The sequence below is a fragment of the Rhinopithecus roxellana genome, chromosome 11 (assembly GCF_007565055.1).
Source record: "Rhinopithecus roxellana isolate Shanxi Qingling chromosome 11, ASM756505v1, whole genome shotgun sequence".
NCBI classification, from domain to species: Eukaryota; Metazoa; Chordata; class Mammalia; order Primates; family Cercopithecidae; genus Rhinopithecus; species Rhinopithecus roxellana.
This window is the reverse complement of record NC_044559.1, coordinates 60,565,632-60,579,807: the sequence shown is the minus strand read 5'-3', so window position 1 is coordinate 60,579,807 and position 14,176 is coordinate 60,565,632. Positions and strand designations below refer to the sequence as shown.

Here is a 14,176-nt window from a genome sequence, read left to right as displayed (position 1 = left end):
TGCTCAGCCATGTGGAACTGTGAGTTCTCCATTAAACCTCTTTCCTTTGTAAATTACCCAGTCTTGGGTATGTATTTGTCAGCAGCATGAAAACAGACTAATACACCATCAAACACAGTTGACACGATAAATCTATCTATCTTTCTACTTATCTGTCTATCTATCTATCTATCTATCTATCTATCTATCTATCTATCTATCTATCTTTCAAAGCATTCAAGATAGTTTTCATAGAAATAACTTTTTATTTTTACAATCGTATTTCATATATACACATATTATCTATACCTATGTTTATGCCTATAGGCATATTCATATATTACAGTAATAGATACCACTAGCATAGATTTGTTTGGGAATAAACATGATTTACATGATAAATATAACATGGGCATAATGAAGAGAAACTCATTCATGACAGTCATCAAGTTTGGTGGGTGCATAGAACAACCATTATGCTTTGCAAAGGGTTGGAGAATATGGATTAATCCCATACAATGTGTAAGTGGTGCTCAGGTTAGATAACTACTCTTAACAAACAAACAAGAAAGACAACAAGATTATGAGAGAGAATTGGGAGACCATTAAATTTACATTTGCTTTGTCTGTGGTTTCCCAGGTGTCCAGGAAAAGCCTGTCTGAGTAAGTGATATAGTATATAAGCCAAGACCTGAGTAAAGAGAATCAACTAGCCATTCAAAGGCCTGGGGAAAGAGTGGGTGATGAACAAGAGAAACTCCCAAGTACACAGATGAGAATGAGTCTGGCAAATTCAATTAAATAAAGCTAGGCCCAAAATATGTGTAGAAGTGAGTAAGGGGCCAATGGTAGTGTGAGACATTGGTATGCTTAAGGCTTGTATTAGTTCATTCTTGCATTGCTATAAAGAAATACCTGAGACTGTGTAATTTATAAAGAAAAGAGGTTTAATTGGTTCATGGTTCTGCAGGCTGTACAGGAAGTATGATGCTGGCATTGACTTGGCTTCTGGGGAGACCTCAGGAAACTTAGAATCGTGACAAAGGGAAAGGGGCAGCAGGCACAGGGCCAGAGAAGGAGCCAGAGAGTGGAGGGGGAGGTGCTGCACACTTTTAAATGAACAGATTACATGAAAACTCATTCACTATTATGAGGACAGTACCATGGGGGATGGTTTAGCACCATCATGAGATTCATGATGAAATGAGAAATTTAGCACTATCATGAGATTCATGGTTTAGCACCATCATGAGATTCTATTCATGAGAAATCCACCCCCATGATTCAATCACCTCCCACAAGGCTCCTCCTCCAACACTGGGGATTACATTTCAATATGAGATTTGGGTGGGGACATACATCTAAACTATATCAGGGCTACATGGGACACATAAGGATTCTGAATTTTATTCTAAGAGCAATGTAAGCCATGAGAGGTTTTAACAGGGAAATAACATGATCTGGTTAAGGACTTTTGTTTTGTTTTGTTTAAATTACTGTGACTGTTACATGAAAGTTACATATAGTGGGTCACTTTCTAAAATCTACATAAGTAGATTCCTGAATTGGTACAGGTTGCTTCATATTCATTCCAGGCAACAAAGTGAGATAGTAGAGAATCACATAATCAGAGGTTGACAGGTACATCAATAACAGATAAAGAAATCAAAGAATTCTGGGCCGGGCGTTGTGGCTCACGCCTGTAATTCCAGCACTTTGGGAGGCCGAGGCAGGTGGATAATGAGGTCAAGAGATCAAGACCATCCTGACCAATATGGTGAAACCTTATCTTTACTAAAAATACAAAAATTAGTGGGGCATGGTGGTGAGCACCTGTAGTCCCAGCTACTCAGGAGACTGAGGCAGGAGAATCGCTTGAACCTGGGAGATGGAGGTTGCAGTGAGCTGAGATTGCACCACTGCACCCCAGTCTGGCCACAGAGGGAGATTCTGTCTCAAAAGAAAAAAAAAAAAAGAGAATTTATGTTCCAGTGTTCCAGTATGTATACTATCAATATCTTCATTCTAGAGCTGTTAGCATTTAATATCTATATACATGAATAATATATATCATATTTTACAAATATGTGTTTTCATTGAAAAAAGATACTGCTATTTTGGATTAATATTTATTGAAAATGCAAACATTTGTGGGATAAATATACCGATTGGCTTATTTTCCTAGGACATTTCTTTGCTCAGTATACCTCACCAAAATCTACAAATAAAAAATGCGTCAAGATTTTTGTTTTCGTTTGCCCTGGGTTTTCCTTTTGTTGCTGGTTGGTTTTGCAGAAATATGTGTGCTGAACTGGTTGCTAAACAGGTTTTTCTTTTTCTTTTTCTTTTCTTTCTTTCTTTTTTTTTTTGAGATAAGGTCTTGCTCTGTCACTCAGGAGGCTGGAGTGCAGTAGCGAGATCCCGGCTCACTGCAGCCTCCACCTCCTGGGCTGAAGTGATCCTCCCACTTCAACGTCCTAAGTAGCTGGGACTAGAGCCATGCCACCACGGCCAAGTAATCAACTCATTTTTGTGTGCTTTGTAGAGATGGGATTTCACCATGCTGCTCAGTCTGGTCTCAAACTCCTATACACAAGTGATCCTCCAGCTTTGGCCTCCCAAACTGCTGGGATTGCAGGCATGAAATACCACGTCTGGCCTTAAGCAAGTTTTTCTATGTCATATTTGTCAAATTAGACACTAATATTGATCAAATCTAATAATTGTGTTAAGTTGTAAGCTCGAAGGATAGGAAGAGGTTGGGCTTGTGGCCAAATTGGAGAATATAAGCTGCTTCTACAGGCATTTAAGTTCAAAATTTTCAAGAAAATTGACTGGTAAAATAAAAAATATCTGTAAGCTCAATTGGTCCACAGATCACCAATTTGAGGTTTCTTGTCCAAAGATATTTAAAACTTTTAGGGAACAAAACTTTGATAACATTGACAATAATTATACAATTTCAATAGTGTAATTTATCTGATGCTTAAAATAGATGAAGATCTTTTTCTCTGATGATTGATAAGCATAAAAAGATGAAATCATTTTGGGTATAGGCTTAGCCAAAGATAGGAAATATGTTGTATTAATAGATGATTGTATTTACTCTCCTATACAAGGTTTGTGTCTGGAAATCTTTTTAGTCATGATTTATGTCACTATATTGATTAACATGAGAACAAGAGTGATGTTTCAGATATGGAGTATGATTTTATAAATATTAAGGCACCAAGCAAGCCCTATGTTGGCCTTTGTTAAAAAAATCACATTATGGCCGGGCGCGGTGTCTCAAGCCTGTAATCCCAGCACTGTGGGAGGCCGAGACGGGCGGATCACAAGGTCAGGAGATCGAGACCATCCTGGCTAACCCGGTGAAACCCCGTCTCTACTAAAAAATATAAAAAACTAGCCGGGCGAGGTGGCGGGCGCCTGTAGTCCCAGCTACTCCGGAGGCTGAGGCAGGAGAATGGCGTAAACCCGGGAGGCGGAGCTTGCAGTGAGCTGAGATCCGGCCACTGCACTCCAGCCTGGGCGACAGAGCGAGACTCCGTAGCAAAAAAAAAAAAAAGAAAAAAAAAAAAATCACATTATGAACTCAACTATGCCATTTTTCTTTTTCTTTCTTTCTTTCCTTTTATTTTCTTTCTTTCTTTCTTTCTTTCTTTTTTTTTTTTTTTTTTGAGATGGAGTCTTGCTCTGTCACCCAGACTGGAGTGCAGTGGTGTGATCTCGGTTCACTGCAAACTCCGCCTCCCGGGTTCACGCCATTTTCCTGCCTCAGCCTCCTAAGTAGCTGGGATTACTAGCGCCTGCCACAACTCCCGGCTAATTTTTTGTATTTTTAGTAGAGACGGAGTTTCACCATGTTAGCCAGGGTGGTCTCAATCTCCTGACCTCGTGATCCACCCGTCTCGGCCTCCCAAAGTGCTGGGATTACAGGCATGAGCCACCATGCCCGGCCCAACTATACCATTTTTCAGTGTTGGCACTCATTTTAAATTAAGGTGAGTCTGTAAGATTCACTTAAAGAATGTGTACATCACCATACTCAGCTAATTTTTACATTTTTTGTAGAGACAGGATCTCCCTGTGTTGCCCAGACTGGTCTTGAAGTCCTGAGCTCAAGTGATCTTTCTGCCTCAACCTCCCAAAGTGCTGAGATTGCAGGCATTAGCTACTACATCTGCCCAGCAGATATAATTTTTTAAATGACCAACCTTTGTAACACATATGAGATTCATTTCAAGTGTCTGCAGATATTATATGTGCTTAATCATACAAAATTATTTATGATTGAGAATGTTGTGTATTTTTTGTAATTAGCTATCTATTTTTCATTTTTTTACTTTTAAAACCCTGTGATTAAAGGATAGTTACCTATTTTGGGGATCTAAACCAACTCTTGGTTATAAACAGTTGTTATTAAATGCCGGGCGTGGTGGCTCACACTTGTAATCCCAGAACTTTGGGAGGCCGAGTTGGGTGGATCATTTGAGGTCAGGAGTTCAAAACCAGCCTAGCCAACATGGTGAAACCCCATCTCTACTAAAACTACAAAAATCAGCCAGGCACGGTAGCACACACCTGTAATCACAGCTACTTGAGGGACTGAGGCAGGGGAATCACTTAAACCCAGGAGGCAGAGGTTGCAGTGACCTGAGATTGTGCCACTGCACTCCAGCCTGGGTGACAAAGTTAGACATTGTCTCAAAAAAAGAAAAAAAAAGCTGTTATTTGGTAAATATTTGGGTGCTTTTTGTGCAGTATTTAATAAGCACCGGGTTTGTGATTTTTAATGATGTTACCCCAAGTGTCACTTACTTTTTATTTTATTTTACTTTTTGAGATAGAGTCTCACTCTGTTTGCCCAGTCTGGAGTATAGTGGCACAATCTCGACTCACTCTAATCTCCACCTCCCAAGTTCAAATATTTCTCGTGCCTCAGACTCCCAAGTAGCTGGGATTACAGGGGCTTGCCAACATGCCTGGCTAAGTTTAGTATTTTTAGTAGAGATGGGGTATCACCACATTGGTCGGGCTGGTCTCGAACTCCTGACCTCAAGTGATCGGCCCCCCCCTCAGTCTCCCAAAGTGCTGGGATTACAGGTGTGTGCCACCACGCCCGACTCCCAAGTGTCACTTTTGACACAATTCTGCCCTCAAATGACATGTTATATATTGTTATAGAATAATATCAAGATCAAACATGATAGTTAATATTTTATGAGAAAGGTAATTGGTAATATGAATATTTGTGAAGGTGAATTTTCAACCAAAGAAGTAAACTTTTGTTTCAGGGTACATAAAAACAAATGAAAATATTTAAAGATCTGGGTCAGTTAACATTTGAAATAAATATTTATGAGCACATTATGTAGTATGCCAATATCATGTAATATCCCTATTAACATTTAATATTAAAATTTATATTTAGGGATACTTACAATATATTATTAATGTCCTTAATATGAATTAGTTCTCAACCAGAGCATTCTTGATAAGAGACTGATGAAAAAAGCAAGCTTCAACCAGGAAAGTCCGTCTAGAGATTAGCTGATATAAAGTAGTGAGAGACTGACATTCTTTTGTGAGAAGACTGTCAGATGTAACTGCTAATTCAGTTTCTCTGCCACAGTAGGTTGTTGCACATAATTATCCTTAGACCTCATCAGACCTAAGGGAAAGGTCTGACACACCATAGGAAATTATGTTCTGTGTGCTTAACCAATGTCCCATCACAGCATGGAAAAACAAGAAGCTTTGCAAGCTGTGATTATGTTAACGGTCTTCTTTTTAAAATGTCTTTCTACCATTAGAATTCTGAAAAGTGTAGTTGAAAAGCCAAACATAATCTTACTTAGATTAGCCTACCTTTGTCTGGGATTCACATTAGCTTATATCTTATCAAATACTGCAAAATCCTAGGAAGTCAACAGATGTTAAAACATATTTTTGGTATTAATCATCAGTAATATGAGGGCAAGGGCTAATGGGCAGGCACTGATTAAAGTTGATCATTTCATAATCCCAAGAAACATGTACTTCCCAAGAGGATAAGCCTTAAAGAAGCATTAGCAAATCACTGTTTCACCCCATCATCTTCAACTATTATGATGAATGAATTGGTGATTTTATTTTAGTCTACAAATCTTAGGGAAAATTCAGGATGTGAGGGGTTATAACCGATGATTTTGTAGAAAAACACACAAAAGATTCTGTTTGTAGCAATATTGCTTGTATTATTCTTTACTATCAAATGAAATAAGGCTCTATGCTTTCTACATCAATATTGGAACATTCAATGAATCAGAAGTGAGGACAATCTATTTCCTTAGCTTTCACAGAGTAGAGGTGATTGTTTTTAATAACCTATTTCTAATTGTTTTTTTAAAATGGAAATAGTTGTTATAGCTCATTTGTTCTGTGTTGAATCTAAACTCTTATGAGGGCAGTATATGTGCTCTTAATGGGATTTTTCCCCCTAATAACTCTAATCGAATATTTTGTCCTTTTCCCATCTGTGAATACGGTAATGAGATAGACTGTCCCTGTGTTCAGTTTGTGGGAGTGGAAGTGTGTAGTAGCAGATAAAAGGTAAACAGTGCACTGCAATATGACTAAGGTTGTCAGTAATGAAGATAGCTACAAGGTGCTATTGGAATACAGAGGATTTCTCTCTGGGGAACATAAGCTTAATATCTGACTATCACCAAGATGTTGCTCATACCAACCACAAAATGGCACGTCTTTATAGTTGTTTCAGCTGTCAAACTATATAGATAATGGTTCTAAAAGAGTTCCATTCATTACTGCGATTTCATTAGTTCTGCCTTTTGCATTAAAACCAAAACGTAATCAGGCCCCATGTATATCCACAATGGAAGATTTTTGCATAATGTATTCATTAAAAATAAACATATCAGATACTAACGTCAGCCTTAATTGTATTTTTATTTTCTGCATTAAACAATGCAGAGATTTGACTAAAGACTGTAACATTTAATAATTTTCAGTTAGAGCCCTTCAGTGAAAGCTTTGAGATAAAGCAACTAGAATCTCAAAGTGATCAAGCCAACTCTGTGATTTAGTATTAACCATAACTATCGCACATGTAAAGGTGAGTTATCCTCTCCAATAGAGGGGAGGCATATAGGAAACATGGGAAAGTAGCAGTATGAACAACAGAGTAAAACAGGTAGTAGAAAACAACAGCATAGGGGTGAAAACCTTGTGAATAAAGAATACTAATTTAAAATGTAAACGTTTTGCAAAGGGAAGATAACTGAATTTCTACATTTTCAGCTCTTTGTATTAAACATTTTGTAATCTGTAACTAGATATTGGTTTTTCTTCTCTACAGAAGATCACCTGATATTTGATAACTTATGCTTTTATTAATTACTACTTGTTTTATAATACCAATGTTTGTGTTCACATCCTCAAGGCTTTATTTTCAAGGAAAAATAAAGTCGTAGTAGCGCAATGTGATAAGCCCCATCTTCCAACCAATTTTTAATTGTCTCACTGGTATGTATATTAGGACTAAATGGCTGTATTCCTTACAAAAAGTAAAATGAGCAATAAGTCAACTGAGTATTCAGGCTATATAAAAACTTCTACCTACTTGGGCCTTGATTATTCTGGTAACATGATTAATGATAGAAAAGTAGATTATGAAATAAGAAAACTAAAAGGCATGTTAAATGCTGTTTAGTCTAAAAGTTTTTAACTGCTGTCTGGTGGAGCAAATGGACACCATCTGTATATGAAAGCCAGATACCAAGAAACTGAGAGTTTACTTAGTGAAACCTACTACTTATGAAAAGTCAAATATCATGTATAACTCATCCAGATCAACTGGTCCCTAGACACTGATTTTTGGGAAGGATGTGAGAGAATTACTGACTCAGATTTAGGGCTTAAAGACTACTGAGAAATTGGAAGGTATTGAGAGATAGGGTTTCATCAGAGTGGACTTAAGTAACCTGGTTGATTTTAGAACTGTCACAGCAAAATCATCATGCTCTGATGCTTGGGGCCTGGCAGAACCTTGCTGGTCTCTGAAGGCTGGGATAAATGAAGCAACAGTAAACCAGGTGCACTCCTTGATTTTTCAGGTAACACAACTTTAGAAAAAAACAATTCTAATACAAGTTTAACCTTATCCTGTTAACTCTAATATTTCAAAAATAATTCTAAAACACTAAGACAATGCTTATCCTATCGCCTCCAATAGGATTTTGTATTTTAAATGGTTTACCAAAAAATGTATCTTATACTTTTGGGTAAACTTTATTTTGTTATACAACCAAAAATCTTAAAACCATCTTAGTACATTAATGTTTTAACAGGTCAACTTTTAGTCTTTATGAGCAGTTTTCACAAAGTTTTACTCAACATTTAAAAAATGTAGTTAACATACTGTAGACACTTCAATATTGCTGCTTATTCTTTGTAATCTTATTTGGCATAATATCATCATGTTCAGAGTTATTTTACAGTCACTTAAAGTGAACAGACACACTCCCTCCTCCCCCCACCCTCAATTAAAAATAAAAAAGGAAAACAGAAAGAAATAAAAAGAACAACAACAAAAAAAGATTAGGTTCTAGGAGGAGGGACACCCTAATCCAAGTGTGGGGATGCAGAAGTCAGCTTTTTGCACCCATTCTCCATGCTACAGAATAAACTTTAAGACTACAGCCAAATATTTTCTAAAACCTTTCAAGAAGCTCCAGTGGATTTCTGGATTTGTTCCTTTAAAATCAGGATACTCTGCCTTTGCTCAGGGGGCAGCATGGCAATCTGATCTGCAGTCAGTTGAAGAACCTGCATGATCAAAGCAGCCTTTTCCTGATCCTGTGGAGTGACCTGGCTCTGCCCAGGACTAAAACTGCTAGGCTGGCTTCCACCTTGCTTGCTGGCCCCCTGTATGCCTCCTCCTTGTATACCCACCCCTTGTATGCCTGCCCCCTGCATCCCTCCTCCTTGGATGCCTGCTCCCTGCATGCCTGCTCCCTGCATGCCTGCTCCTTGTATGCCTGTACCCTGCATACCAGCTCCAGGATTCCCCACCCCTGAAATGCCTGGGACCTGTCTGGGTCCCTGAGAAGGGCCACCTGCCCCTATATTAATGGGACCAGGACCCTGAATTCCACCAGTCATAGGGCCTCTTGTACTGGGGACAGGGCCCCTCATCTCCAATCCTCTTGCATCCATGCCTCTTGCTTCCATCCCTCTGGTTTCCATGGCACAGGTCTCCATTCCTCTCCTCTCCATTACACGTGTCTCTAAGACCTCAGTTTCCATGGCGCGAGTCTCCATCGCTCGAGAATCTCTACTACCTCTACCATCCATAGGTAGACCCCTTTGATCTATCATGGGGCCTCTGGGCTCTCCAATTAGCAGTCTGGGATCTCCTAATGGCCCTCCCCTCATCTCATGTGAGGAAGGGCCACGAGTGTCATGACCAGAGGCATGATGCATGGGGGGACCCTGATGGGGTGGACCCAGATAACCTCTGGGCTCCACTTCTCCAGTGACTGAAAGCAAAGTCCCTCCACGTGGGTCATTTGGAGCATCTCCTAACAGTCCTCGAGGAGGCAGACCACCAGGAGTCATGGGTCCACGAGGTATAGGAGCTCTAGGATCTGACATCTGCACTTGTCCCCGCTCTAAAGGCACTGGGCCAACCCCTGGCATTCCAAGTTGGGGCTGCATTGCTCCTCCAGGAGTTAAGGAACCAGGACCAGGTCCGGGAACTGCAGCTGGTATTGGCCCTGGAGCTGGAATTCCACCCTGGATAGGAGTCTGCATCAGAGGAGGAATGTCCTTCACAGGTCTTCTAGCCAAATGCTGAGGCTGAGGGGCTGGTGGATTCTGCTGGTTCAGCAGAACATTAGGTCCTGGGCAGAGCCCAGGGCCAGGGCCAGGGCCAGGACCTGGGCCAGGGCCAGGGCCAGAGACAGACACAGACTGAGATTTGCCTGGGATCAGTGGTGTGACATGTATCTTCCGATGAAGAATTTTCAGAGCAATCTCTGGATCCATGATTCTCATCACTACTTGTGCCTGCAACAGCGCATAAGCCAGTTGTGGATTTTGAAGTAACATGTTTCGAGCTTCCTGGTGGCTGTTTTGGACACAGAGCTTCATCTGCTTCATCAGCTCAAACATCTGCTCCGGGGGGAGACTGGCTACTGCTCTGGTAATCGATTCAGGGGCATCTTCTGGATCGATGGGATCCCCATAGGGTGAGTCAATAATGGGCGCTGCAGGCCCGAGGCTCTTTAACTCCTCCTTATTCTTTTCACTGGCAGCATTGTCCACCCGAAGCGCTCTGCCACTGAACTCCCGCCCATTGAGGTTCCGCATGGCACTAAGCGCGGTTTCCTGGTCTTGGTATTCGCAGAAGCCATAGCCCTTGGGTTTTCCCGTCTCTCTATCGTATACCAGCCGGAAACTGACAACAGAACCAACCTCCGAGAAAATGTCCTTTAACTGCTCCTCAGTTGCCTCATACGGAATGTTCCCCACGAACACGGAACGCAGTGATCGATCCATTGCCGGGTCTCTCACCGCCAAACTCGACATGATTCCGGTTGTGCACACTGCCGATAGCGGATTCTTCCAGGCGTCTGTCCTCTTGCGACCGACACTTCCGCTGAGCAACGGAAGCGGCTCTCAAGATCCGGGCAGAAACCGTACTACTTCGCTTGAATCGTTCTGCTTGCCTGTGGACCCTGCATCCCACTAACAAGGTATCTAATGCTTTAAGTCCCTGATCCTTCGTGGTTCTGTCAGCTTCTTATTACAGAATCGCATGATTCCTTTCCCATTTCACCTTCCGCCGACTTTCTGTGCAGCCCCAACAGCCCCGTACGGCACCCTTGGTACGAGATGACCACAGTAAAGATGGCAGCATAGACTTCACCGTAGTAACTGGGAGGGGACTCCTCTCTAGACGTCAAAGGCGGTTTTGCTTCCGTTCCACCGGCGGGAAACCGCCAACCGAAAGCGGATTTAAGGCGGCATGTTTTTTTCTGACAAAGTATTTTCATGTGGCCTTTTATTATAGTATAGTTAAGCTAGATTTCAAATCACATTCCAGACTGAGGCAAAAGCGTAGTCGTTTCAAAGCACATTTGAGATTTGCCCCTTAAAGTAAAACAGTATTATATCTCCTTTTTAGAACAACGCTTTTGGAAATTAACTGACAAGAAATATAAACTGAAGCGTGTGCCGACTGGACCCTTCCCCCACTCTGTTGCTTCCTATAACCGCTGTTAATGGATGGGTGGCAGACCCTTCTAGGTTTTCCTGAGCACACGGGCAGCAGTCGCGCTATTCCTAATATTACGGTTTTCTTCCTTAATAATAACCGATTTCAATATTAATTGGTGATTAAATAAATTAGTGATTAATTAGTTATTAGCATTTTATGGCTTCAGAGTATGGAATAATGAAATTTACTTAACTATCCCTACATTAATTGGTTCTGATTTTTATTATATCATGCAGTGAATCCACCACTTCCATGAAGGGAAAAACAAATAGTGGTTGTCTTCTGCTGTTAGCTTTGCAGGCAGGAGTTAAAACATATTCACTGTGGGGTTTCCCCGACTCCAGTTCGAAGATAGAATTGAAACTTGGGGACGGCTAGGTAAATTCCCAAGTACAAGCAGCCGGAAAGAGGCAAAGTCAGGATTCTAACCCAGGTTGGTCTCGCATAGCTCCAGATCTACACTGCCTTACGCATATTGAATATTTGAAATGCAGCTGGTGTGATTGAGGAATTGAATTTTAAATTTCATTTTTTATTAATTTAAATATAAAAACTAATATTCAGTAGGCTATTGGAAAACTTTTTTAGTATTTATGACAACTTGGGTATAAAATCTACTTTTGCAATAATAAATTGTATTTTAAATAAAAATCATTTCACAGAACACTAAGACAAAAAAAAAGAAAGTACTTCCAGTCAAAATTTAACATTCCAGTTGAGGTATGCCATACATGTAAGACACGTGAAAGATTTTAATGATCAAATACCAAAAAATGTAAAAAATAGCTCATCAATTTTATATTGTTTATAAGTTGAAATGTAATATTTTTATATACTGGATTAAAAATTATTTTGAAGTTAATTCATTTCACTTTTTAAAATGTGGCTATTAGAAAATTTAAAATTATATATATAGATTGCATTATACATCTGTGGACTGGACTGCTCCAAGTCTGTGCTTTAACTCCAAAACAGAGAATTATTTTATTCTGAAATATGCTTCTTAAGTGGATTATGAAACTTCTAAATTTCAGCAAAAAAAATTGTATTATGTATCCTCAGAATCCTTGTCCAATGAATAAATTTGACATGAGTGTGATGGTTTAGTTGCAAATAAGACATCCATTTACCTTCAAGTTTTTGAAACGGTTCTGCACTTAGCTGTTCACCCAAGACGCACGACAGTTTATATTTGCAAATGATAAGGTGCATTTATATCACCTAACAAGATTTTCCTGCTGTATCAAAGAAACAGAATAGCCACCTGCTACCAATGTTTCCCCAGTGTGATTCATTTATTGGGGTCAAAAGGGGAGGGGTTAAGGATAATATCATTTCAAAAAACTGAGGACAAATTTGTTTTTCTTCCTTCTACACCATCACTTTACAAAGAGAAGCCATACCTTTTTTATACATCTTCCATCAAGGGTAACTTACAAGTTGAATATGTGTGTAATTGTGTGTGTATTAAATGTAGTAATCATGAAGATGGTAACGGGGTATTATAATATTTTGCAAAATTCATAGAAGATCGCACACCTTGACAGAGTTTCTTTGCTGCTGATACTATCTAAACCAGTGGTCCTCACATGCATCAGAACCACCTTGAGCCACGGCTTGTTAAGTCAGATTCTGCTTTAGCAGGTCTGGAGAATTTGCATTTCTAATAAGCTCTCAGGTGAAGCTGATGCTGCTGGTTTGGAGATCTTTAAGAATCATTGGTCCTAGGGATTGTTAGTAGATTTTCTCATTTATATCAGACCGAACTAAATTTAGTACACTCTATTAAAAGGTTTGAGGTAAAGGTTTTAAAAACATTATTAATTTACTATTAATATACTATTCTAGTACATGCTGATCTGCTACTGAAGATACCCTGGACATGAAGACTGGGTGAACAGAGAGTAGTTGAAGGACTATGGGGTCAAACAAGAAGGGGGAAGTTATGACTACAGAGTGTGCTTTAGTCACAGGCTTTCCATGTTCTCTTTAGTCCCACTATTGCAAACTAGTAGAATGATTTGTCATGCCCCCCTTCATACAGGACCAGTGTGACCCACCATGTAATTCTATGCCTAGAACACATAAACTAATACTTATTGTTAACTGAATGGCCCCAAATCAAGAGCTCAGAGAAACCTATGTATATTTCCTGGTACCATTACATATTTTTTTATAGATCTAACTTGGAAGAACATCCATTTTTATACTGCTTTTTTATTCCCATAAAGTTTAAATTTTAGATATTTATAGCATGGCATACACTCTGAAGAAAAGTGTACATGGTATAGTGTATGTTCAGATGTTGATTCATTCAATAGATTGATACTAAATATGTTAAGACTGATTTCAAACACACAAGAGAATGTATGGCCAAATGGAAGCTGTCCCCTAATCACTTTCAGAAACTACAAACTTAATCCATTGCTCAAAATGATTTTTTTTTTTTTTTTTTTTTTTTTTTGACACAGGATTTCACTCCTGTCAGCCAGGCTGGAGTGCAATGGTGTGATCTTGGCTTACTGCAGCCTCTGCCTCCTGGGCTCAAGCGATTCTCCTGCTTTAGCCTCCCGAGTAAAGACTACAGGCGTATGCCACCGCTCATGGCTAGTTTTTTGTGTATATTGTAGAGACGGGGTTTCACCATGTTGGCCAGGCTGGTCTCGAACTCCTGAACTCAAGCGATATGCTTGCCTCAGCCTCCCAGTGGGCATTATAGGTATAAGACACTGCACCTGGCCTCAGACTGATTTTTGAACTTCTACCCTGAAATTGCTTTGGGCCTCATTTGTAAGTCATACTAGAAAATCAGTACACTAACTGAACAGTGTACTTTATTTTTAACAAAGAACAGGATTATGCAACAAAATCACCCAACTTCCTGACCAGATTTGGCAAAAATGTCATGCTTAG

General features: G+C 39.7%; 2 protein-coding genes across 3 annotated transcripts in view; one reads left to right on the top strand and one right to left on the bottom strand.

The window, feature by feature from the left end:
- Positions 1–14,176, top strand: part of PRKG1 (protein kinase cGMP-dependent 1) — a 1,347,543-nt gene that overhangs the window by 721,924 nt on the left and 611,443 nt on the right. The gene's annotated exons all lie outside the window — the stretch shown is intronic.
- On the bottom strand, positions 6,912–10,904 carry CSTF2T (cleavage stimulation factor subunit 2 tau variant). The gene has a single exon (XM_010381600.2). The coding sequence runs from the start codon at positions 10,570–10,572 to the stop codon at positions 8,704–8,706; it is 1,869 nt and encodes a 622-aa protein (XP_010379902.1). The 5' UTR covers positions 10,573–10,904; the 3' UTR covers positions 6,912–8,703.

Bases quoted from the DNA above. Each gene is read 5' to 3' on its own strand.
- CSTF2T (XM_010381600.2), bottom strand. From the start codon at position 10,572: ATGTCGAGTTTGGCGGTGAGAGACCCGGCAATGGATCGATCACTGCGT.